General features: G+C 43.5%; 2 protein-coding genes across 4 annotated transcripts; both read right to left on the bottom strand.

Annotated features, from left to right (window-relative positions):
* Positions 1–395: 395 nt before the first annotated feature.
* On the bottom strand, positions 396–15,501 carry MAPDA (N6-Methyl-AMP deaminase). Of its 2 annotated transcripts, XM_090028269.1 has the most exons (11): positions 13,669–13,800; positions 13,138–13,339; positions 11,713–11,878; positions 11,090–11,150; positions 10,236–10,323; positions 9,310–9,391; positions 7,022–7,148; positions 5,831–5,911; positions 4,874–5,012; positions 2,713–2,813; positions 396–656 (listed from the first exon to the last, which is right to left on the bottom strand). In XM_090028269.1, the coding sequence occupies exons 4-11, from the start codon at positions 11,138–11,140 to the stop codon at positions 462–464; spliced, it is 864 nt and encodes a 287-aa protein (XP_089884395.1). In that variant the 5' UTR covers positions 11,141–11,150; positions 11,713–11,878; positions 13,138–13,339; positions 13,669–13,800; the 3' UTR covers positions 396–461. The 2 variants fall into 2 exon arrangements, with proteins under 2 accessions (XP_089884395.1, XP_089884394.1); XM_090028268.1 differs by lacking the exons at positions 11,713–11,878; positions 13,138–13,339 and adding an exon at positions 15,302–15,501 and having other exon boundaries at positions 13,669–13,799.
* A 184-nt stretch (positions 15,502–15,685) lies between these two features.
* Positions 15,686–25,326, bottom strand: TM2D3 (TM2 domain containing 3). Of its 2 annotated transcripts, none has more exons than XM_090028272.1 (6): positions 25,174–25,299; positions 24,031–24,126; positions 21,206–21,363; positions 20,709–20,883; positions 18,348–18,423; positions 15,686–16,852 (listed from the first exon to the last, which is right to left on the bottom strand). In XM_090028272.1, exons 1-6 carry the CDS (start codon positions 25,259–25,261, stop codon positions 16,687–16,689), a joined length of 759 nt encoding a protein of 252 aa, XP_089884398.1. In that variant the 5' UTR covers positions 25,262–25,299; the 3' UTR covers positions 15,686–16,686. The 2 variants fall into 2 exon arrangements, with proteins under 2 accessions (XP_089884398.1, XP_089884396.1); XM_090028270.1 differs by having other exon boundaries at positions 15,688–16,852; positions 24,031–24,129; positions 25,174–25,326.
* Positions 25,327–25,787: the final 461 nt, after the last annotated feature.

The raw sequence follows: 25,787 nt of genomic DNA, 5'->3' as shown, positions 1-25,787 counted from the left end.
GTACAAAGATCTTTTTGACAAAGTATTATCTTTCTCCCTGAAGTTGTTCCCTATCTTTCTGTTCAACAAGCTTACTTACGACTGATACAGAAAAACAAATGCATGCTGCTTGGCACATTTTGGCCAGCTCTCTATTCTATTCCAGCCCTTTTATTTTGTTCTGACTGTCCAATTTTTGTGAACACATCTAAGCAAACAGTACTTTTAAAAAATATTTTCCCTCAAGTAGGTGGGTGTGAAATAAATTCCATCACTTTCCTTTTCCTTTCACTTGACTCTTTCCAGGCAGCATCTGGAAAGGAGTTTGCCAAATAAGGGTCTGTTCCAATTGCTCTTGATACATGTAAATGAAGAACTAGACCTTATAGCTGTAAAATCTCAAAAAGGCCAGTCTCTCTCTCAAAAAACACCTTTATTAACTGAGCTAATATATTCAGTTTTCAGCTATTCACATCTACAGTTTAATTAACTAACAGGTTTGGTTTCAGTTTACACCATTGTTCCTTTAACTTTGATTTGACAATGCTTGAAGCAAAGATATAGTTGATTGATTCATATGATAAGTCCCACATCTGTACTGGGCTGAGGCTAAATGTTTTAGCAGCCAGTTGATACTCCTGAGACAGATCTGTTGCAAAGACGCCTTTATCATCAGTCTGGAATAAAATTTTAAAAATTAGTACTTCTAAATTTTGAAAAAATAGGAAAATCAACTTAGAGCTATTCAATCCTCCAGTATTTCACATTTTAATGCAGTTCATACGTATTTCTTACTACATTTGCTCAATATCGACATATTTTGTCCATAATATCAGATGCAAACAATGCCAATAGAAAGGAAAACAGTTAAGTTCTAAAACAACAGGATTTCTATAAGCACAGTCAGGATCTATTTCACATATGAAGTACCCTCTCCGTGTTTATCTGTACGGCTATTAGTCTCTCCTCCATCTCAACATTAACCTCTACCACCACTAAATGGTAGAAGCAGTGACAGCTAGACTGAGAGCCTAAACTGGGACTAAACTGTTTTATAAAAATATGCAGATGATTAAAAAACTTAGTTATACAAATAGGAAACTTATGTAAATCTGCAATCATGCAACTATCACCTTAGTTCTCCTTTCTTCTTCCCTCATATTTTTCCTAGATTAACTAGTTATATCTTTTCTCAGGTTATATCTTCAGGGCAGGGTGGTATCATCACATTGTCCTCATAGCTACTAATGTAAGAAGCTCCGTATCTTGAATGGGGGCCTACACTGACACCACGACAAACAGCAGCAGCAACAGCAGCAGCTAGATAACCTTTTATATTGCCAATATTCACATTAGGATCATTTAAGGGATTACCTGGCCATTGTGATCTCTGTCACTTCTTTTAAAAGACTGCTGCTGTCATAGATACCACACTCTTATTATGAAACTGTTCATTATTTTACATGGCTTTATCAGATTCTCAGATTTTTTTGTACTTAAGAAATGTAAACAATAATCTAATTTATAATTGTATTTTGCACCAGACATGCAGTCATAAGACAGTGCATAACATTCAGAATACAGGACAGATGTTTGTAGTAACAATGCTCTGATACCATCTATAAAATGTAATTAGTACTGACAGCCCAATCCACAAGATGCTGAGAGTAGCATCTGATACTGTTATCTGAAATGCTTTGTAACTTGCAGGTTACTTAGATGAAGGAGGTATCCCGTATTTTCTGTTGCCTTAAAATGACTATTTTTTTATAGATACACTCATTCTTAGAAATCAAATCCAGGGAGTAAAACATTCAGATAAGATCTGTAGATAGGCAAGTTCCTACAAAGACCTATGTGTACCCCAAATTTCATGCCTGAGAAATTAAATAATGGTGTTTCCTATGTTTTTACTATTGTATTTATTCCTAAACATGGCATCTGATCTGTTATGAGGTTAAAGAAATAACCTATAAAGTTGGTTACTGTCTAATTATCAGGGATCCAGGTTTTCTGTTTCCCACGAAAAAATGGATAAAAACACAGATTTCCCCCTTTACTGGAGGAAAACACAGATTTCTCATTTTAGTGGAGAGACCCACAGATTTTGTAGTTTTGCAAAGAGCTCTCTGTAGGCTAGCAGAGTTCCAGTCTGCAAGGGGCTGGGAGGGAATGGGGGGAGGGTGGTGAGGCAGGAGGCACCATGTGTATGTATATGCACATGGCTGCCAGGCAGCCTGGAGAGCAGCTCCCATAGGTAAGTGGGGGTGGGGGTAGGGAGAGGGATGGAGGCCCCCATACTGAGGGAGGGAGAGAGTTGGGCAGGGCTGGGGCTGGGGCTATGGCTGGGGCTGCTGCCCAGCCAAGGGTACATGGAGCTAGGGGCCCAGGGCCACAATGCACAGCTCCAGGGCCCCAAGTAGGACGGGGCAGCAGGCAGCTCATTCGGGGGGCTGGGGGCAGGCAAGGGGGACCTGTGCCCCCTAGATCTGTGCGCGGGGTATGGGCAGAGGCAGGCTGCCTGCTGTGAACTTGGAGGGAGTGAGGGACCTGTCATTTTAATCACAGATTTGTGGGGGGGTTATCAAGAAATTTGTGATTTTTTTTTATCAGGGAAAACCAGGATCCTGCTAATAAACAGCAGATCTGTTTCTCTATATTGGCTCCAGTGATCCCGTTTCCATATTCTTTAGTCATTATCTCAATGAATTCTTTACAATGAAAATGACTTACACAAAGCACAACAGGATGGCCCACCTTGTACCAATATCCAAAATGGTGTTTATCATAGGAAGGTAGAGTCTGAGTTTTGATGTTTGAAGTCATACAAAGTTCTAATGGGAAAAAGTATATATTCAAAGAAAAAAAGGGCAAGTATTAAACAAACGCATTGTTTGGGGGGTAGATTAACAGATGCATTTCAATCCATAGCTGAACAACAGGTATTTTTGTATTGTTTCGTAAATGCTACTTCAAAACCAGTTCAAACCTAAGAGTAAAACTTTCATTAGTGGATAGGTGTAAACTTCACTAGTTTTAGTACACTTTGCAAGACAAGAACACATATACGATACATGACGTTGCATGACTGCTCAAATCTGTTGTTTTGATTTTTAGTTCTTCTATCAGGATCATCACAGCATGATATGAGACTAGGTGAATCAGTGCTCCAGCATCACAATTCTTTTGTCCGTATCCATTTTAAGCATGTATAAAACAATGCATAGTCTATATAAAAACCACTGAATTGTCCTATAAAGACATGCCCTTTAACATGACACACAATTCAATTTAATAGTGAAGTGTAACCTATTGGTTCCTAACCAGTCAAGTAATAAACATCTAGCAGTTTTATCGTATTTTATATTCCACATCTCTATGCCTATTTTTGTCCTTTTTTTCCACTGTAATTAATCCTATACATACTGCTTTATAAAGCAATGTGCGCACACACGCATCTACAAGATAACTAATAAAGGATGACTAAATGGAATGTTTTAAAAAATGTTGAAAAATATTGCAATTCATTTTAAGTGAAAACATGAATGGCTAGCAGTGCCTGTGCCTTATTTCTCACATTACATGCATCTCCACATCACAAATATCTTTCCATAGTGACCTCTGAAAGGGCACCTGTACAACTGCAGTGAGGCTGCTTTAATGTGCTATAATTACAGTGCATTGGAGCAGACTTGATTAATCGAGTATGCTGGAGCGTGGCAGAGTCTTGTTTATTAGTGTCCCCACACTGACAGATGGTGGCGGGGGATGCTTTAACTAATGTTCGTTTGATGAACTTTAGTTAAAGGGCCCCTGCTACCATTTTTTAGTGTGGGGACACTGATACACAAGATACTCTACACACTTTAATTAGAGAACCTCTTGCTAAGGTACCAGAGAAGCTAAGGAAAGGGCTACAACTTAACATGCCAGTGGTAGCAGTGTGTCTTCCATTGCAGCAAAAAGGGGCAGATAAGAGAGAGATGGGTGGTCCACAACATGTGGTATCAGGGCAGGACAGAAAGGCAAGGAACACAGGTACATGGAGAAGGCCTTTAGGTATGGTCTGGAGAGGGCTGGCTGGGGACTGTAGCTTACTTGGGTGGTGTGCTGGGGCAGCCGAAGGGGGATTGACCTAGGTAGTAGTGGTCTACTGTCTGTCTTGAAATCTGAGCCATTTGGATGTGCAACGAAGGCATTGTACGTGCTGTGGGATTTGATGGTCCTCACTTTGTAAATGGCACTTCCTTGTCATGATTTAAAATGTACATGCTGAAATACATTCCTTAATCTACCTTTTTAACTTGCAGTGAGGAAAGGTAGAAATGGTTGGATGGTATTTGCAGCTGTCCCCACTGCTGAATGTGATGTGGAAATTAATTTAAATGGTTCCCTTCAAACAGGGTTAAGGGAGGCTTTTTTTTTTTTAAAGGAAGTTGAAGGTAGTATTCAGGTTAAGAGTTCTCTGCTCATTCCAGGACTATGAAAAATTCTTGGGAGCAGTGGGCCTTTCAGGGATAGTGGGCAGGGATCACACACTGCTGTCAAAACACTGAACATCTAAGGGCCAGCGCATACTTGTACTTGAGGGAGATAAATCTGAAGGGAGCAAGAGGCTGGTGGGGGGGGAGCAGCGTGAAAATGGGACCAGGCCGATCAGTTAGGAGGGTGGGATGAGATTTTGAAGAAAAAAGCAGAGGAGAAACCTCAGTCTCAGTGAACCTGCAGGAGAGATAGGGTCGTAGTTTGTAAGCTCTTGGAGCCGCTCTACTTAAAGCACCCCATCCAACTCCCATAAATGCCCAAAGTTACTACTAAAACTTACCAATTCCATTGTAAGATATAGTAAATTAAAGTCTGCATATTGCCAAATGGGCTTCATCTTCTTTCTTACCTATAGGTATAGAGCTCTGTCTGACAAGCTGCACCAGGTCCTCTGAACCCACCGTTGCAGAATTAAGAAATGTTCCATGTCCAATTCTGTCTGGAGGCAAGCCAAGGAGAATTTTGGTCTCTTCTTCTTGACTTGGGATCTATCAAAGTACCATAATTCAGCTCAGTAACATATAGCCCATGTAGCCACCTAGGTCATATCTCAACTCTTAGAGGAAAAGATAGGAGTCCCAAGGAAGAGGGGAGGGTTCATTAGAACATTTTAGTAATGAAACAAGTGTTACGAAGAAATAAATTGATGTTAGTTATTACTCTGCAATGATCATTATAGACCAAGAAAGTGGATCTTTGTTTTGAAATTATGGCCACTACATAGCCAGATCTGGTGCATGGGATCAAATTGGTATGCAGTCAGATCCGGTGTATGGGGTTGGGCCATGCATGGTGTTGGATCCATGTGTGTGCCTGGATCCAGTGCACAGTTAATCTATCCATTCACTAGATCACATGCATGAACTGATCCCACACTATACCAGCCCCGTGGACTGACCCCATGCATGGAATTCAGCCCACAGACTGGCACCATGCCACTAATATGGCCCGTAGAGCCAGAAGGTTGAGCACACTGAACTAGATCAGTTACAGCATTGCTCTTTACAAAATTAGTAAAAAAACCCAGCAATTGACAGAACACTCTCCCACTGAGGTATTTTCATGACTTCATAAACAGTATTAGAACCTGTGTGCATCTCAAGTGGAAACATGAAAATAAATTTGTTTAAGCAGCCTAGTGGGTTTTTTTCATAATTTTTCCAGAGATGTAACAGTTTCTCCTTCCATCCTCACCTCCCTCTCTTCACAATGCCACAATCCACATTGATTAGACTTGAAAAACACAATATCCAGATTTTTTTTTTCATTTAAAGATCAATAGAGAAAGGCAAGCATAAAAAGTTACCTCTGAGAGATGCAATGCCAACTTTAGACCTGCCTGTTTGGCTGCTGCTAAGGGCTCAAAAAAGTCTTTACCATGTCCTGCCTTGAAGATAAAAGCCAAACAGAAATGCATGATCATTGTTACAAAACCATTCCAATTATACAGTCATTATGAAATCTAACTATATCCAAGTAATTCAATCAAAAACTTGTAAATCAGTTTTCTTTTGCTATTGCTCACTCTTCAAACGAAGTGGGTCAAAGTTTGATCATACCTACATGAGTTCAACTCCCACATCAGTCAAAATATAAACTGAGAACAAAACTGGGTTAAACAACAACAGTTCTAGTTTAGGCCAATGCAATACTGACTCAGGTCAGCAGGAGTTCTCAGAATGATTTCTTCCCATAATCACTGTGTAAAACTCTAGAAGAGAAGACATTTCACCTAAATGTTGACAAACATGGTTTTCAACCACTTATCCTTATGTTATAAAAAAAGGAAATTAGATGCTTTTACATTTAGATTACATTTTATATCATTCTTGATGTTATTTAATATGTCTTTACCCCAATCAGACAATACAAAAAAGCATCTTCTACTAAATAGTTGTTAGGTTCAGAAGTTGCTTTTAAGATACCTTTTTAATAGTTTTGTGCATCATTTTAAATAGTTTAAGAAGCGAAATATTTAATCAGCAACTAACATGAAAAAAGCCCAAAGACTAAAACACAATTATTTCAGTATAAAAGTTTCTACCTTTTAGGCCCCTGCTATGTGATACATGCATTACACCAGGGGTGTCCAACCTTTTTGAACGTGACGCCGGATCATGAACTTTTTATCACCCAGCGGGCCGGCAAGCCATATTCAAAGACTTCACAGAAAGCAGCATCACATCACTCCCCCCCCGAAACGAAAGTACAGTGTTTACTTTCGTTTCCCGTCATAGCACCTCGGGCCTCAGAAAACAGCATGGCAGCCCGCGGGCTGTATGTTGGACAAGCCTGCATTACACAATTAATTGGCCAATTGTGCAAAACATTCAGACCCGCCACACATACAAAGGAATGATCACACAATAAAAATGACTATCCAGCTATAAAGAGCCAACCCGCTATAAAGTTAGTGCTCAAAAATGTGTAACAAGTCTATAGCTGGTTTCTATCCAGCTTAATTTGAACATACAGCAGGGCTCTAAGAATTACTTACAGTGGGATCACCACTGAGGTCAAGCCCTACAACAATCCCATCGGTAGAAAGAAAGAACTCCTCAGCAAGTTTCACTGTTTTCTTGGCAACTGTTGGTCCACCTCTTCTATCTATTGCTATTAAAAGTCTAAAATGGAGATGTACAGGTTACGTTCAATATACATGGTGATAACAGAGAAAAAACTATTACCATAAAAGAACACTAAATTCACAATTTAAAACAGATTGCTTCTTTACTTTCACAGCTGTCAATGTAAAGCTCTGACTACAAGTTTTTATGCATGTTTAACATTTGGCAATGTTATGTTGATGGCTAAGTGACAACTCTGCCCCATAAATGCCTGCCCTGATACTGGCGCAACTTTGCTAGTATTCCATCCAGAAAAATGCTTACAAGATCAACACGTACTGAAACAAAGGACTGGACATATATTGATAACATACAGAGCTGGGTTTTAACTCTGACTTTGCATAAACTAGTTTACTTTGGCCCTTGGCATTAGGGGTGTGTGAAGCGGACTCTATTCGATTCGGATTCAGCCTGAATCAGAGACAGTGATTCAATTCATTGATTCAGATCACTGTTCCTGATTTGATTCAGCTGAATCCAAATCTGAAGATTCAATGCTGATTCAGAGAATCAGCGATTCAGACACAGACACAGCTTTAAATGTTTTTTCTACATACCTAGAGGTACCAGCATGGCTTACGAATGCTGTGATGTTAGGGCGCATGGAGTGTCTCACAAGAGTGCGGGGGGTGGGGAGGGGCCTCCACATGCTTGGCAGCGAACCCGGAAGTGGACTGGAAGTTCTTCTGGTCCACTTCCATGTCTGCCAGGGAGCGCACTGGGGAGCACCCCCGCACCTCCCCGGCTCAGTGATCAGCTGCAGGGGACCCTGGGTGCCCCCCCAGACCCAGGAGGCACCAGTTGCCAAGTTGGCCTCCACACCCTCCCCAGTGGATCCAGTAGTGGACCAGACAGGCTTCTGGTCTGCTTCTGGGTCTGCTGCCGAGGGGACTGGGGAGCGCCCCCGCGCTCCACAATCCCCAGCATCGCAGCATTCAGGAGCCGCCTGCTACCTAGAGGTATGTAGAAAAAAACATTTAAAGCTGTGTCTATGGCCAAATCTCTGAATCAATTCGGAGGGTTCCAATTCGATTCAGAGAGATTAAAGGGTTCTCTGATTCAGATTCAGAGATTCGGCCACTGAATTGGGCTGAATCTCTGCCGAATCGAATCAGGGACCGAAGCTTCGCGCAGGCCTGCTTGGCATGTATTCATTTAATGGCATGATGGGAACTGATCCATGATCCCAATAATTGCACTTCTTGTCACGCCACGTAAGTATGGCAGGAGACATGATTATTGGAATCAGATGCCAGTTGAGTTGATCATAACCCCAGGCTGAATCGCAGTCAATTTGTTCACTCTGGACCCTCGGGATCATATCACGGACTCAAGCTGACTCCAGTGTGGTTTGGGGCTGAAGCTGACAATCAGCTGATTGTCAGGACTGAACCCCAGAATAAGCATATTGTCAGATTGGCTGGGCTCACACAGGAGCTAGGTTGAGTTCCTGGTGTGATCCTGGGAGCCAGAGCCAACCAATCAGCTGAGTGTCAGCTGGAGGTTATGAGTTACAGTCTCCAGTGTGGTGAGCTGACAAATCAATAGATTGTTGGCTCCGTCTCAACCAGGCTGCAATCAACCAATTGTTAAAACCCTGTGCCTAGCAGCTCTGGCTGGGCTGCTGGGCACAGGGTATCAAAAGCTCCAAACACTGGAGGAGCCACTAAGGACTTTACCCCCCACCAGTAGCCTCTGCCCACCTCCCCACCCCTGCTTCATGTTCTGGCAGCCTAGCCAGAACTGCAAGGCATGGGGTTTAAATTCCCCAATAGGGAAGCTTCCTCTGCCCACCCCCCTTAAACCTCCCACTACGCCAGGAACAGAGACCAGGTAGCCTCTCCCCACTGTTTGTGTCCAAGCGACTGAGGAATTTTAAAAAGCTCATCTACAGACACACTCTTGAAAGCTCCCTGTGTACCAGAACCCACGGTACAGGGAATGGGCAGCTGGGAGTTCCTGGTTCTCTAACTGCTTATATCCCATGCTGTGAAGCAGCACGTGCAGCATGGAGCAGGGAGCAACTAACACCCCAGCTCCTGTTCTCACAGTTGCTCCAGGAACTTGTCCTTGTGCTTTGTAAACTACTTTGCAGAACTGGGTCACCTGTCAGGCTCAGAACAAAACCCCAAATCAAATTTTATGTATTTAAATTTACCTTACATCAATATCCAAGTCCTCCTCTTTACACTGTTTTATTCCTTCAAGTACAGTTTCTACATACATCCTCTTGGTCATACCTATAAAAACACACAACAGAATATAGATCCATGTGAACTGAACTGAAAAAATTAGAATGATTATATAATTCTATTTTATTAAACCCCAACCTCTCCATGAAGTTTTTTCATTTTAACTTTTCATTTTCTATTTGATCTTATACTTTTTTTTTTATACACTGGGATGGATTTCATCCTAATAGCTTTATTTTGTACCTTGATTTTACTATTTGTAAAGTAATCATTTTACTGACAAATACAGTTTTACTTTAAGCCTACTTTTGCTTTGAGTCTGCTTTGACTATGTGGAGAAACAAAAAATCATGTTATATGAGTCAGAATCTAATATTAAATGATAGTAGACTTTTATAATGCTATTATATTTAGCCATTTGTTTAAAAATACAAATGTTTAAGAGAAATAAGAAAGAGAGACTGGTAGCTATTATATTAGAACCACAAAAAACATAGAAATCAGGATACGATGAATGGCCTAAAGTCATCGCTGAAAATGAAGAGGCTAAAATGTATTTTCTCCAAAATTCTTGCAACAAGTAACATTTTACCACATCACTTCCATTGCAAAGTTCAGGAAAATGATTATATTTGAAACCTTGCACATACACAGAGTTGACTGGACTTCACTGGAATTACAAGTACAAACCTGTCCTTGTATGAAAGACTTGACGGTAAACCAATACAGTATCAAGGGTCTCCAGTGATCTGCTCCCAAATATGTCACATATTGCATGTTTATTGAATCGACTGAATTCTTAATTTAAATTACTACTATCAAACATATATTCTTCAACATTAACTTTAAAATGAGGATGTTACTAGTCACTGACAGCCAAAACAGGTAGTACCTGTTGCCTTTTCCTCTCTAGGTGTGCTTCTTAATTCCAAATACTTGACACCATCAGCAGCAAATTCTTTAATAACGTCTTTAGTTACCTAATGAAAGAACATAAAAATAATCTAAATAATTTCTACACCAAATGACTCTTGAAAAAATAAAGGCACTAGAATGTGAAGCATAGAAATTATTTCTGTTTCTATTAACTTCAGCAAGAGTTGTCTAAATTTCTTGGTACTTACTCAGCTGTCCTTCTCTACAAATACTGTTAGTGGGGGACAACTTTCAACTCTACTGGGGCACCACAGAAGCTCTGAATATAGGGAATTTCATTGGCAATGAGCTAACCAAACATGTCCTTCAGCTGCCACAAACATGACCACTCTCTCAGCCAGACCTGCCCTTTTTTTACAGTTGCGATCATCTGAAAACCATTTTAAAAAGGGAAGGTTGAAGACAGGGCATCATTTTCCATTCCCATCATTTCTACTCTCAGATAAAACCTAAAGTGAACATGTTACATCTCTAGTTCATGACACTTACAAGTACACAGAAATAATAAACTAAAAGGGCACTATTGTAAATCAAAGCTCTACTTTAAGTGAACACTCTACTTCAAGTGAACATCAACTCAGTCACCTGAAAACACACGCAATTTTAAAATCACACTTTGTACAAAAATAATTTTGCTTGCCTTTTGAAGATAAGATTGCTGAAACTCTAACCCACTCATTTACATTTAGTTTAATTATGCAACTGGTCACAGATACAACTGCAATAACTGTTTTTGCTACCTTTCCAAGGAGTTGTTTTGGAAAAAGAGAAAGGGCAGATTATTTTTAAGCCAAGCTCTTTTTAACTTACCTTTAATATATCTTCAGTCCTATTGGTAATCTGATAAATAATCTGAAACATCTGAAAACATCTAAAAACAAGAATATAATGAAAAATCCCATATAAAAATGAAAAGCAATCTAAATACAAACAACACGGGATACACATTTAAATTCCATTAAATGGGCAGTCTTGTCCATAGTGTGTCCAGCCAGTCCTGGGCACAGAGGTGCCACCTGGCGCAGTCTGCCCTATCCTTGCACACAGCTCTTGGTGGCAGTGTGAAGGCAGCATGACAGCAGCTTCCTGGTGGCCCTTGCTTCTGCCACCTAGAAACAGGTGTGTACCCTGCCACCAGACCCCAGCCCTCCTGCCCAGACACCCCAGGCAATGTTCCCTCTAAGGAGTAGCAATCCGTGAGTACGCCACTTTGGTCCATGAGTGTGCCACTTTGGTCCTGCCTCCCCCTTTTGGCACAGCGTGGTCAGCCAGTAAGTGTCCAGGTGGGAGTGGGCAGAGTTCAGACAACACCCTTCTCCATGCTAACTTCTGCCCAGAACCGTGCAGTGGAGTGCTGTGGCCCAGCCACGGGCCGGATACATTCAATCGATAGAACTGAAAGGGAGGCACCAGGGCCAGCGTGGGATACTTACCAAAACTAAGCTCCTCACTCCTCATGCAGGGCAGGCAGCAGCTCCTCCCTGAGGTGAGGTGAGGGTGGGGACGAGGGCTGGGGGCTGGCGTGGGCTCCACTGGCTCCAGGTAACTGCTCCGCAGGCTCTGCCAGCTCCAGGGAACTGCTCTGCTTCCCCACATAGCCTTGGGAAGCAAGGAGGCACATAGCGTCAGGACCAGGGAGTTGAACAGTTCCCTGGAACTGGCAGAGCCCCCGGAGCAGTTCCCCAGAGCCAGCAGAGCCTCACATGGGGCAGGCAGTGGCTCCTCCCCGAGGTGAGCCAAGGCAGGGATGGAGGCTGGCGTGGACTCTGCCAACTCCAGGGAACTGCTCCGTGGGCTCCGCCAGCTCCAGGGAACTGCTCTACTCCACAGCCCTGATGCCATGTGCCTGCTCACTCCCTGAGGTTATGCAGGGGAGCGGAGCAGTTCCCTGGAGCTGGCAGAGGAAGCAGAGCAGTTCTCCAGAGCCAGTGGAACCCGCACCAGCTCCCACCCCCCAACCCCAGCCCCCAGCCCTGTTGTGACAGCTGAAAAGTATGTCTGTGTGATAAAAGTGCTTGCTGAAGGCTCTATGAAGATTAGACCAAGTGTTTGTCTGTATTTGTTTAGATATGAAGCTATAAGTTGTTGCTAAAAGCCTAATTACAGTTTAAGAGGTAGTGAGGCCTTGCATAAAGTAAGGCCTAGTAAACTTAGCAAAGCCTAGAAGTAGTAAGACCCTGTGGCGCAGTTAAAATTACCTTATCAAAGGAATGCAAGACTTGTACTGCTATTGGTCAGTCTAAGGACAGTTGAAGAAAAAGGAATCTAAGTGGACGTACGTTATCAGTGTCTTTCAGAAGCTATAAATTAGCTGAAATATCTGAAAACCATTCAGAAGGAAGATGCAGCTCTGTGAAAAGGATGAGTTAGCTGTTGCCTGGATCAGTGGGCCTGTGGACTTCGAGAAGCCCAAGAACTGCATTCCAGTGTCCTTTCGGGCACCCCTCAGACAGCATGGCTCGGGGACGCCTGACCTCACTGAACTTTGTGGAAAAAGAAGCTTGCTGTGTATCAGGCATCAGAGGGACTGCCGATAAGTTGCCAATGCGAATTGCTTTTGTCTGTCATCGTTTGTCTTGTTACTGCGCATAGTTGTGTTTTTCTTAAGTCAATAAAACTTTCTTACCTTTCTACCCCCAACCACACTCTTAATCCAAACCCTCCACAGGCAGCTGGGACACCTGTCTCCGTCCCTGTCCCTGCCTCAGGGAGGAGCCGCTGCCTGCCCTGCATGAGGAGCTTACCTTTACTAAGTGTCCCATGCTGGCTCTGGTGCCTCCGCTGCACTCCACGTCCAGCTCCGCTCCAGGCGGGTGCGCAGCCTTAAAAAGCTTGTGTGCAGCAAGATTTTTACTTACCAGGGGCACTGGACAGGGTGGGGTCTTCATGGACAGCAGCCTGGTACCCCACACAGGTAGGCACACACAGCCCAGCAGATGAGATGGAGGCATAGGGAGTGGTGTCCAGGAGCAGGATGGGCAGGTGGGAACTGGAATCACTGAGTCATGACAGCACAAGGCCAGGGCCCAGGGCAGAGGCACGATCCACTCGTTCTCATCCCTGTGATGAGTGCTGGTTCACTTGGAGAGCGGATCACAGTTCTGCCCCAGGCCCTGTTCCCATGCTTTCATCACCCTGTGATCCCAGCCCCAGCCACTGCCCACTCACCCACCCTGTCCAGCACTCCTGGGGGTGGATGTGGGACAGAAGGGCCTGGGCCAAATAAAATGAATTTGCATTTCTCTGGGGCCACCCCCCTGGGCACTGTAAACAGCTGTGATAGGGGGCCAGGACTGGGTCAACACCCCACCCCCCACCTCAAGAGCTCACCAAAACTCCCTAAGTGGCCCTCCAAACAAAATAACTGTCCACCTCTGCTATATACTCACTCTTCTAAGGTTCTTTTCTTCCCTTTGTCAATCATGGTCATCCCATTAGGGACCTGAAGATGTGGTTTCTGGGCCATAAGCTTCTTCATAGTAGCAGAACTGATGGAGCCATTCAAATGGGCATGAAGCTCCTAGATCAATGCAAAATCACAAGACTTTAGTAAACGTGATTGCTTCTATTCCGTTTTACTTGTACTTCTTTTTCTCATTTCTCTAGCATTATCCTAGAAACTAAGCAAGACTCAAGCATTTATATGAAAGATTTTTACTGAACCAACTGCATGGTTTAAAAGGATTTAGACAAGCTTTCAGTAACAAGCCTCTGAACCCAACTGACTCCAGCCTCTCTTAGACCCCATCATCCTATACTCAGCTCTCCACTTCATCTAGCACTATACACGTCTCTTCCCACAATCTTGTTATTCCTGTCATGAGGAACACCTCTTCTGTGCCTCTGCATCCGACTTCAAACCTTATTTGCAAAACACCTAGACTGCTGTGAACCTTTAAATATCCCCCCCATACTTATTTTTACTAGAACAAAGAACTGCAAAGTATTTTAAAACCACCTTTGACTGAAAATGTTGCTATAATTGTAACTAATCTCCAGTCTTTACTTCTGTAAGACATTTGTTAATGTATATTGGTGAAAAGATAAAACAGCACATCACATTATTTGAAGCACAAGCAAAGGCGAGGGGGGCCTAGCAGCCATAAGCACCCACAACTCCAACTAAACAGGAACTCTGGCTGGAAATCAAATCCAGATGTGAAATCTAATAAAAGGAGTAGGTCATATTACACATATCATGTCAGTGAAACTCCTTGCTATGTTTCTGGTTAAAATCTGTCATGTCTGAAGAGACAGAATAGCTTGCAGGGATGTCTTCATTTTCCAGCAAAAGCATACAGATGCAAAGAGAGAGGAGGGGAACCGGAGAGGTTCAGTTGAACACCTCACTTCTGGACTGCAGCCAGGCACTTTGCCTGTGTAAAGCTCTGAAATGGAAGTGGTGCCGTTAGCAGATTCCCGAACCGTAGCGCGGACAAGTTCCGGGAACATGCAGCACACGGCCATAGCAGGGATACACCACCGCACCCTGAGTACGTAGAAACGAGCATTATCACAGGCAACCTTGTTGGGCTAGCCTCCAGAAAAGAAAAAAGTGAAAGATTATGCTGAATTGATTGACTAGTGAGAAAACTACAGATCTGGTGAAACCCGGGGCAAAGACTGGGACTGATTGTGGGGCCAGCACTCCAGGGAAAGATGCCGGCACCGCGCGAAAGGCAGGAGAGCTGCTCGCCCGGACTCAGGGCGACTGGGCCTCTTTGGGCTTCTTAAGAAGCAGGGGCAAGAGGGGGATGTTGGGTGTGATGGTCCGAGCTGCGAGGCAAGGATTGCCTAGGGCCAGCTCCTCTACCGGGCCAAGTGCCCAGCGGGGATAGACAGCCACGCTCCTGCCTGGCGCCTCGAGGCTACACCGACAGGCGCGTCCTGGAGGCGGCCCGGCCTGCTCCGACTGCAACTCGGCCGGCCCGGCCCGGCCGCTCCCGAGAGCCGACACCGACACCGGCCCCGGCCCCGACCCCGGCCCCGGGGACAGAGGGAAGCGCCCCCCGCCCCACTCACCACTTTGGGCAGCTCCCGGTAAAAGCGCAGCTCCGGCTCGTCCCCCGCCATGGCCGCCCGGGTCACGTGGCTGCGCCGCCAGGGCGGGCCGGGCCGGGCCGTGCGGGGAGGCGGCGGCTGCACCAAGCGGGGCCGGGGTCATCGCAGCCCCACGGCGACCCGCCGGCAGCCCGGGAGTCTCGGCAGAGCCGGGGCAGCCCTGGGGCACGGCCGCCCCTCCCCCGCGCGCTGCACAGGCACGGCCCCGCCCTCGGACCCCGCGGCAGCCCAGGGCTCTTGCCCCGCAGTATTAGTACGGGGAGGCAGACAGAGACGACGAGCAGGTTCTGCTTTATTTGTTTTAATGAGCGATAAAACAACAGAAGTCATTTTCTCAAAAGCAAATGTTTCAGCCTTCTTCCATGTCAGTGAGATTTTATTACATTGTATCATAGTTTAATAAGACAGTACATCATCATCATCCCATCTTCCATTCACGTAAAAGGAAAAAAAAGACAGCTGGCAATTCATTACTGACTTTGCCATCTCTAAGCTACCAAGCACAAAACTATGCAATATACAGCGTCTACCCAGGGCCAGATTGGGGGCGGGGGTGGGGGTTACAGGAGCAAGGCTGCACACCCCTTCCTGTGCCCAGAGAGAACCCTGCTGGAGAGGGGAGGGGCCTGCCCTGTGCCGATGGCAGGGAGGCATCTTACCTGTTTCTGGGACTCAAAAGTCCCAGGCAGCTCTTGTTGGGGGGGGCGGGGCACATGCTGGAAAGAGGTCGACAACATAGCTTTCAAGTATTTTCAGGTTTAGGATTTTTGGAATTATTGCACCCTAATTCTAAACAGCTACAAGACCTACAAACAAAATGATTAATCTGTGTTATCCTAAAATGTAAAGCAGAAAAACTGTATGCAACTAAGACTATAATATATAGTGGTTTGCCTTTGTCCAAGTCATTTAGGCTTAGCCAAGAAACTTATCTTGCTATAAATATGAAAATGTTCTTGCAGACATTTAGGAAAAAAGTTGCTTGACAACTCAGACAATGTACAAATGTGAGGTGAACAATGCACAACTCATTATTTGGATTACTTTACAGGTCTTCAATACTTAATATCTAATCAAGTTCAAGAACAGTGCAGAATTTATTTAGCTGTGAAACTTACTGTCTTCCCAGAAGAAGCATTCACAAGGAAATCCATTTCAAATATACTTTGTTCAGTGATCCACTCATTCATTTTACCTTCGTTAAAAGGCAATCTACGTACAGATACTGTACATTAAAATATATGCACACACAGAACAAGTCTTGTTAGTTCTTCTAGAAGGCCCAGGATTGTTTTACATTCTTTATATAGGCCCCTCCCAAATGTCTATATTGAAGCAGATTATGGTTAAATATAGAGAGAGCCATCTGCTGGTCCCACATATCCAACTCCAATTAGCAGCACATCTATTAGTGTCCATATTCCAAGGCCACCAAAGCTGAAGAGTTTTCCCAAACCTTCCCGCCACTGCCCCAAGTAGAAACGATCTGCTCCAAATCCACCAAGGGTGATGCTATGAACATAATAAAACAAATCATTAAATTAGTTATCAGATCCCAAGTCTGGGTTTCCACTTACCTCCACCGAATAGTTAAACAGAATAAGTTACTTGTCACAATAAGTTGGAAATTCCGAATAATGCATACAGCTGGACTTAAATAATGGTAAACCCCCCCCACAAAAATGGTTTTGATAGATTATTAAAGGCACTAATTCTTAGCTAATTACAGTATCATCCAAATCTTGTGAATTTCTGTGTGAAAGCTGTGAAGGAAAAAAAGGCCATTTTAGCTTTGTTTATAAGATGTAAGTGGGTCTGCAAGCTGCTTTGTTTGACCCCATATTTTAGATGTTTGAAGGAACTAGAAAACGCCAGGGAGTGCATTCTGCTATAGTGGTTCAGCAATAATTATTTTCTCCAACTGGAAACAGAAAATGGATCGGCTTGCTCTGAAAAAGCATTTTAGACTAATTTGCTAACGAGAGTACTAATGCTTTTCAGTTTGGATAATTTTTTGATGTACCAGAGGTACATACTTTTTCACATGTGCACATGCACGTTTTAAAAAGTTTGATGTTAATGAAAGAATCTGATTTCACAGCCAGCATGTAGAAATCTACTGACATGCTCCAGCAACAGTCAAAACAATACTGTGATGTTGTACTAACACAGTAAGAAATAAAAAATGACAGCCTTTTTATCTGACAACACAGAACATTTGCATCTCCAGCAAGTACAGTATCACATACTTCAGGATCTCAACTCTCTAGCTGTTATAGCTGCAAAGAAAATCTCAAAAACATGAATCAGTTGTAACTAGTGTAGCAATGTCTATCCAAGACAGAAAAATCAGCTTTAAAAAGGTAAACTGCTCTATTTACTTCATATGTCCAGTGAAGTTTCACACATAAACACTGTTAGTGGTTTCATTGCTTATTAAAGCATGAAAGAAGAGGGGGATGGATGGAAAAGTCTGTATAATGTACCATGAACTGTGTTGCACTTTTGGTGTCAGGTGTTCATGAGATTTGGGAAAAACCACAATTTGGTCATCCCACCCAACCTTTTCTGCTGCATTCAATGGACCTAAGAAACTAGCAGAGCATGCAGCCCACCAAGGGTTAGCCAAACAGAGTTCTGTAGAGCCCATAAAACTAACCACAATTAGAACATCTCTGTAACTTATTCCAAACCATTTCACATTTGGGTTATTGGTGTAGTTTATTTTGTTGCCAATGCCAAGAAAACTGCATTCCCATTCCCCCTCACCTCCACCATTATGTCCAAATGGTGACATACATCAGTATTTATAGACACTGGCTAATATTGACCAGTTATAGAAGATCATAGGCAGCTTTTTGGTCTAAATTTGCAGCAAGACATATTAAATACCAAGAACCAAGTCAAATTGATAGAAATTGACTGAACAGAGAAACAAGCTAAAATTTTATGCACACATACACAAACCCTTCCGCTGATATAAACATTAGTAATAGTTCATGTCTACCTTAGTGCTAAGGCTGTAGACCACTTATACCCTCCAGTCCAGTTGCAATACAGCATCTTGGGAAAGACACGATTACCTGAGGAAACAAGAAACCCATTCAAATCTCAATACTGTTACGAATAGACCAAGGAAGACCCAAGAATTAAAACATTAAGTATAAACATGCTGTATTTTTAAAACTTGAATGAACTGGTATTAATAGCTAAATAGGGTATTACTGATTTGGCTATACCATAACAGCCCAATTACACCCATTCTCTATAGCAGGGGTCAGCAACAGTTTTGGGCAGAGTGCCAAAAATGCCTGCGACCTCAACTTGTAAGATGTTGGCATGCCAGGGGCAGACAGCAGGAGAGCTGAGAGGGGCCCAATCTTTGTTGTGGCAGTGCAGCCCCATGCGTGCCACGCTCTGGCACTTGTGCCAGGGGCTACCTACCACTGCTCTATACCTTCCTAAAAGATCTTCCAAACAATTCTTGCCCTCTCCACTCCGTCAAGAAAAAAAAGTGGATTACATCAACCTCTTAATTTTACACCCCAGATTAAACTACTTCTATGAATTCAAAAGGCAACTTTCTTACAAGGTTTTTAGTTTATGCCACTATAGCACCTTAAAGCAGTTAGAAACATTAGGGAGTGGGGAATAGCTTTTAACAGCTTAGGTCCAGGCATGAATTACTTCCAAACCAGCCTGTGCTGCTGCCATTCCCCTGCCTTCCCCACCCCCACCCACCAAAATGCCTTGGAAGCCCTCCCGCTCTGTGAACCAAATAAAATGACTTCACAGCCCATAAGCTGCTGATTTTTGTCTTAAAGCAAATTCTATTCATGCTGAATCATGTAATTTTATTGATGAAAGTCAACATACAATGTCAGTAAATGTATTTTCTCTCCCTTAATAGACAATTACTCTGTTTACTTCCATGCAAGAGGAGGTCCCGTCCCCTACCCCCCGGTCAGCATGGGGAAAACAGTTCCTCATCTTACATTCACATACAAGGAAACCTCATTAAATACACTACCATTAAACTGGTGCCAAAAGCAGCATGTGCTCAGTAATGGAAACCAACAATGAAGTTGATTAAATGCAGCCCACTCTGAGCATGACTATAAAACACATGGCCTGTACTGGTCAAACCTATTGATAGGACTTACTCCTTTTTTTTTTTTTTTAAATAAAGGCCAAATCAATTGCAAATTCTGTTGGGCAAAACCCAATAATCAAGTTTCAACGATTCAGAGAGCAGAACTCAGTTTCCAAGTCTGTGAGGCTCTACTGCAAGGCAAGTATCCTCCCTACCAGAATTTGGAACCAATTTGGAATTGATAAAGATTTTTTAAAAGGGGCCTGTACTCTATATAAGGAAGTATGTTTATGAAGTACAAGTGCTAAAACTTGCAGCAGTTTCAAAAAAAGTAAAATATATCAATTTTGGATTAACTAAATCTACAGGTACCCATAGTAATTTGTCTATATGTTTATTTCAAATTCAGTGGAGTCAGGGAGAAAAGGGTCTGACATGGAGGGTGGGGGGGCAAGAGGGCCACCTGACAACCCTCAGACTTATGACCTATTTTCCCTGCTGTAGCAGTGGGAAGGGGACATACTCAAGTCAAACCTAAAATAATTAGATTATATACCTGGAAATTATAATATATTTATAGGCCTTCCATATATAGAACCTGATTATTGGGAGGGGTCATCTTATATGCAAGTGCAGGTTTCCCTCACTTTATGCTTTCCTAGAAAACAGTGCATAACCTGAATTTGCATAAAGGGAATTCACTTTACAAAGTAACAAATAGGGATACGTTCCAAGACCTCACCTGTACTGACCCCGAGACCCATTTCTACCACTTTTACAAGACAACTTTGGTACTCACCAGCAGCAGTACACACAAACACAGGGCACTATCATAATGGAGATGGCAAGTACAGAAACATGTTTTCACAGACAAAGAGTGAGGAGCACAGACCTACACAGGAGACTATATTTTGGTGCATGTCCCTCCCACAACGCACTGCACAAAGCAGCTGACCACAGGCTTCCACCACACCGATCACATAAATTTACCTCGCATATAATGAATTTTGGTATAAAAGAGTCATCGCATAAGAGTGAATTTGCACATACAGAATGTGCATAAATCAAGGGAACCCTGTATTCATTAAGGATATAGTTTCCATACAAACGTCACGCTAAGATTAAAAACAAACACAATCAAATGCACAACTGTGTCCAAAAAAAATAGATTTGTGCTAAATTTATATACTGTCTGCTACACTGACCTGAATACAAAAACAACTGAGTTCTCTTTACAAAATAATCCTTCCTTAGCTATTTGTTAATCTGACTTACCTAGACAATGAATATGATCACGTGCTGTACAAGTAGCATTATATCTCTGTCGTGGGCAAGAAACAGTCATGCAGTTTGTTGAATTGGTGCATACATAATCAGTTGGAGGAATCTGCCAGCAGAACTGGCAAGTCATGTTGATTGTAAAGTTCTCTTGCTCATTGTTATTCTGATCCTATAAAGGATAGGGGTATTAGGCACCATGATAACACTGCTTAGCACATCAAAAAATTTTCACAGGTCATGAATAACTAGTACTCACAGCTTTCAGTTTGGGGAAAGAGAAGAGACAGATAAGCTATTCTGTTTCCTATGCATACATTTAGCTCAGATCATAGAAAATCAGAAAATAGATAATCTTGTTCTCTATAAATGCATACAGTATAGACGCCTGTTCTTTTCAAGTCATTATAGAAGCTTAAGGATATTAGAAACAGCATAACACTTTTAACAAGACATTTAAATTCCAATTACAAAGTAGTAAATTAATTACTTACTACGCAATGAACATATGGTTTGACTTTGCAATCAAAAGTAGCTGGCTTTCCATATATACAAGAGTAGTTGGTTGCACAATTCATACAGTCTGGAGGCAACCTGCTGCAAAGCCCATTGCTGGGACACTGAGTCACATAAGATGGAATGGTTGTGCTTTCTACAGTGTAAAAGAATATGTTGAGAATAGGAACTTAATATTAATCTTCAGTGTATATACAGCTAACTTTAAGAATTTTACAACATACAACTATGCTGTTATTACAAATATAAACCAGTAGTCCATCTCATGGTATGTCCAGCATTCAACAATAGCCAATACAACCTGCTTCAGAAAAGATCCCTGATGTTAGGCTCAGGCACAGCCGGTACAGATAGGATAACGGTATGTCCTGTTTTAGCCGGGACAGTCCTGAATTTCAGAGGCTGGTCCCAGCTGGCTGCTGAGAACTGTAATGGGTATCCTGGAAATGCAGGCGTGCAGAGCATAGTCTGACCAGGAGTCAGAGTGACACGGAGTGCCTTGCAGGCAGGCGGCCCCACCAACCTGTGAAAGCATTGTCCTGGATTTCTGGGATTTCCATATGGACCATACACAATAACATTTCTATTACCCTCCTGTTCCACTTCTGTTAGCTCTAGTAATCAGAGATGCTCCATGAGCTGACAGATAACAAACCCAAGACCACACAAAGCAACTACTTCCTCTTTGTCTCCCAAAAGCATATGGCTTGGGCATACAAATTCCCAACAGGCTGGGGAATGAGACCTCCTGCTGTTGGACCAGGAGTCTGTCCCCCAGCAAACCTGGGAAGGGTATAAAGATCCCCTTATGCTGGTGTCTCCAGGTCTGGATTAATTGTACATGGTGTGTAGGCCAAAGTCTATGCCAATTTAGGGGAGGGAAGAATCATCTTTTTTTTATAACGGCAAAATCAAAATTTGATGTTGGTGGTTGATTTCAGTAGGGGGCCAAACTACCAAATAACAACTCCTTCTTTATATGGTCCATTGCCCTAAAGTAGCAAGTTGTGGGATAATTAGCCTCTATAGAAGATTTCTTCTTGACCTCTAATAATCAGATATTAGTTCATACCAGAAAGCTCTTTTTCTTATGATTATAAATATTTACAAAGTTTCTGAAAAACAAATGAATGTCCTTCACATAAATATCTTTTTTAAAAGTCTACTCTGCATTAAGTATTTCTTTAACCATTACTTTTAAAATTGCCATCTTTCAGTGTCATTGAATATTCATTTTTTTCCTTCTAGAAAGAAAAAAAGTAAGTACAAGTCTGTCAGCTCCACTTTGTTATTCTGTATGCCTGAAATGAATGGTACTGTACTTTGAGGTGACCACCAATAGTCTCAGTCTTTTCCAACTCTCCTCATAAGTTTTTACCCATTTTCATCATCATCTCCAATTGCTGTACCTTTCATTTCTACCTAAGCTTTCTATTACAATGACGGGAACCAAAATGTAATATTCCAGATGAAGGCATGCAACAGCGTTATCTAATGTTTATAACAATTTCTATATCATTGTTCACCTGAAGAGTACTTGCTTATTCAGCTGCTGCTGAACTTTAAGCTGTTCACAGCACCTAGGTCCTTCTTCCTTCCCTACCTCTTCCCCCAGCTGATACAGTTAATTAAAAATTAATAAAGTATCCAAGTACTTTAAACCATTCCCTCCAGCATGCATTGTCCTGCATTCTTCAACGATGAATTTCAGAACCAACATGTTGTGTATTACTCAGCCACTTAGCTTGAGTTAGAACCTTTTGAGGTTTATCTGTCTTCTCTGATTTTGAATAACTAAACTATTAAATCTTCTATACAACTTTGACACCGTAGTTCTCATTACCCTTTTTGAGATCATTAATAGAGTGACCATGGGCAGATCTAGAATTCTGAAGAGGGGGATGATGTTGTTGTGGGACATCATCATATATAACACCACATTTTTCTCCAGTTAAACAGAAAGTAGAAGCTTTACCAACATGCTAGAGGTCTAACACTATATTATTTAGTTTAAGATCAAAGCAAAAACAAATATAGATATATTCACTAATTTGCTACCTATATAAAGTTTAAAAGCCACAACAAACTAAGCAAAAAATAGCCAAAAGATAGCATTTCATTAGTCCTGTTGTAGTTAAATATACAGTTCTTAATAAGCTTCATAAAACAAAAATCTAGCCTGAGTGTTTTGACAGTGCCTTTATTCTCATACTCCAACATCTACATGCAAATTGGTCCCATTGACAGGTGTCACACATCCTAAAGTTCCTACTTCCAACTTGCAAAAAAACCCCCAAAAAAACAAAACACTTCATTTTAAGCTCCATATTTTTCAAACAAACACATGCTATCATACATTTACCCAGTTCACAAAAGTGAATAATCAGTATCTTAGCTCGCAGAGATTAGAATTAAAGTTATGCACACCACTGCAACACACAAAAACCAATTTTGTGCCCTGTGTAAGGTAGAAGCAAGCTGTGTTCCTGAGGGAAGGCATTTATCAGCAAAGGTATTAAAACCTGGAACCAAATTCCCTTTAAAATGATGTTCCAACTGTAAAGGCTTGTATAGCTATTCTAATTACAGAATTCTAACTAGTCATTTAAGATCTTTAGGGAAATAATTCCTCGTACCTCACTGTGCAGTGGCAATTTTAATCATAACATACAACACACAGGGGTTTTAAAAAATGCTTTACTGAAATTTTTTACTGTGAAATTCAATATTAGCAGAAAAAATTAAAAGAAAACACACAGCTTTGTTTCCCTGAGAAGTACAAGAGAAGAACAAACATTTGTACCTGGTAGTTTGAGATACGGAGCATTTGTACTTGTCGATGTCTGACTTTTTGGCAACGTTGTCTGTGGCTGTGTGGGGTTTGTGGTCATCAAGGACCCTGCTATATAGGGAGGGGAAAATCCACACACACTTAATGAATATAGTAATCCTAGAATGCAATTAATGTTCAAACAGTTTAACCTCACTACTTGATTATAAGAGATGCAAGGAATCTATTTGACATTGACCTGGATATCTTTAGGATAAAAAATTCATGTTGGAGAAGTTCTATGTAGTTGCCATACTAGGAGAAACTGAAAAAGGGTAGGACTCTTCAGTTTGGACAGGAGAAGGCAGGGGGATAGGGTAGGGGTCTAAGGAAGTCATGAAAGGTGTGGATGAGTGAACAATCCCGGAACACTAGAGCTAGGGGGCACCCACAGCTGTTAGCAGGAGGCTGGTTTAAAACAAGGGCAAGTACATTTTCACACAGAGGGCAGGAAGCTTGTGGAACTTGTTCCCACAGGAGGTCGTAGGGTAGGTCCATTCAAAAAGGGACTAGCCAAATCCACGGACCTATTCATAGCTATTAAACAGAACACCTGGAGAGGTTTCTTCTGACTTTTCTAACCGGATCCTGGAGAATGCTAAGGAAGGGGATGAATGGGATAGATCACTGTTGGCCTATGTTGTCCAGTGATCTCCCTGTCAAGCCAAGGAGACTGAATTCAGCCGCCACAGCTCAGGAAATTGGCAGCAGGCTCCAACCTCAGCAGAAGAAACATCATAGCACCCCCCGGGGCAGTTTGCTTCCTCCGCTGCGGGAGATGAGGCGCCCCCGGGCCCGGCACCTGCCGCCCCTGCCCCTGTCCTCCTCCCTCAGCAGCTCTGCGGAGCGCGGCCGGGCGGCCTAGGCCGGGGGTGGGAAGGTGCCGGCCGCAGCGCGAGGCAGGCCCGGGGGGACACGGGCAGCAGCCGCCCAGGCCCGCCGCGGCGGCCACAAGCGAGGGGCCACCCGCGGCTCTGACTCAGCAGGGCCCTCGAGGCGGCTCCTCGGCTTCAGTCACGGCAGGTGCAAACCGGACCCCGGCGGCCCACAGCCTCCTCCCGCCACCCCGAGACCAGGGAGGGAAGGACGGGGCCGGGGTCCCCGCTCCGCACTCACCGCGGCCCGACAGCACGTAGAGCTGCGAGAGGAAGAGCGCGGCGCCGCACAGCCGCTGCACGGCCCGGAAGGCGCCCCGCGCCGCCATCTTCCGCCAGGCGGAGCCGCCAGGCGCCGCAGTCCCCGCCCCTGCGGGCGGAGCCGGGTGTGCGGGTCCGCCCCGCCCCGCGCCGCCCCGCCCCCGCCGCTGCCACGGGCTGCTGTGCGCCGCCCGACGCGCAGGGGGGCGCTGGAGTCACCTCCGCGCCTGGGTCCCGCCCGGGGGAGGCGCCTGCCCCTGCCCCTGCTCCTGACCCAGCCGCGGGGGCGATGTCTCAAAGCCCCGCGCCGCCTCCCGCTCGTCCCTGCCCTCCAGCAACTTGGCACTCCGCCCCCGCCAGTGTCACCTCCCTCTCTTGCTCTTGGCTAAAAGTGTAGCAGAAAGCTTCTATCCGTGGCTGCGGCACTTGTAGTTTACCCTTTATACTCTTGTGGTTGATAATTCACGCTCCTCACCTATCACTGAACGTGCTCCATTTTTAGACCTAAGTTGTACCCTGTAACAATGTTATTTAGCAAGGGCCGGAGTTGAACCGCCCTCTCCCTGCGTCAGGGGGCCCTGAATGAGCAGTGAA

This window comes from Crocodylus siamensis, chromosome 15 (genome assembly GCF_052110815.1).
Source record: "Crocodylus siamensis isolate JL-2025a chromosome 15, ASM5211081v1, whole genome shotgun sequence".
Classification (NCBI taxonomy): domain Eukaryota; kingdom Metazoa; phylum Chordata; order Crocodylia; family Crocodylidae; genus Crocodylus; species Crocodylus siamensis.
The sequence above is the reverse complement of the archived record's forward strand: the minus strand, read 5'-3'. Positions and strand labels throughout refer to the sequence as shown.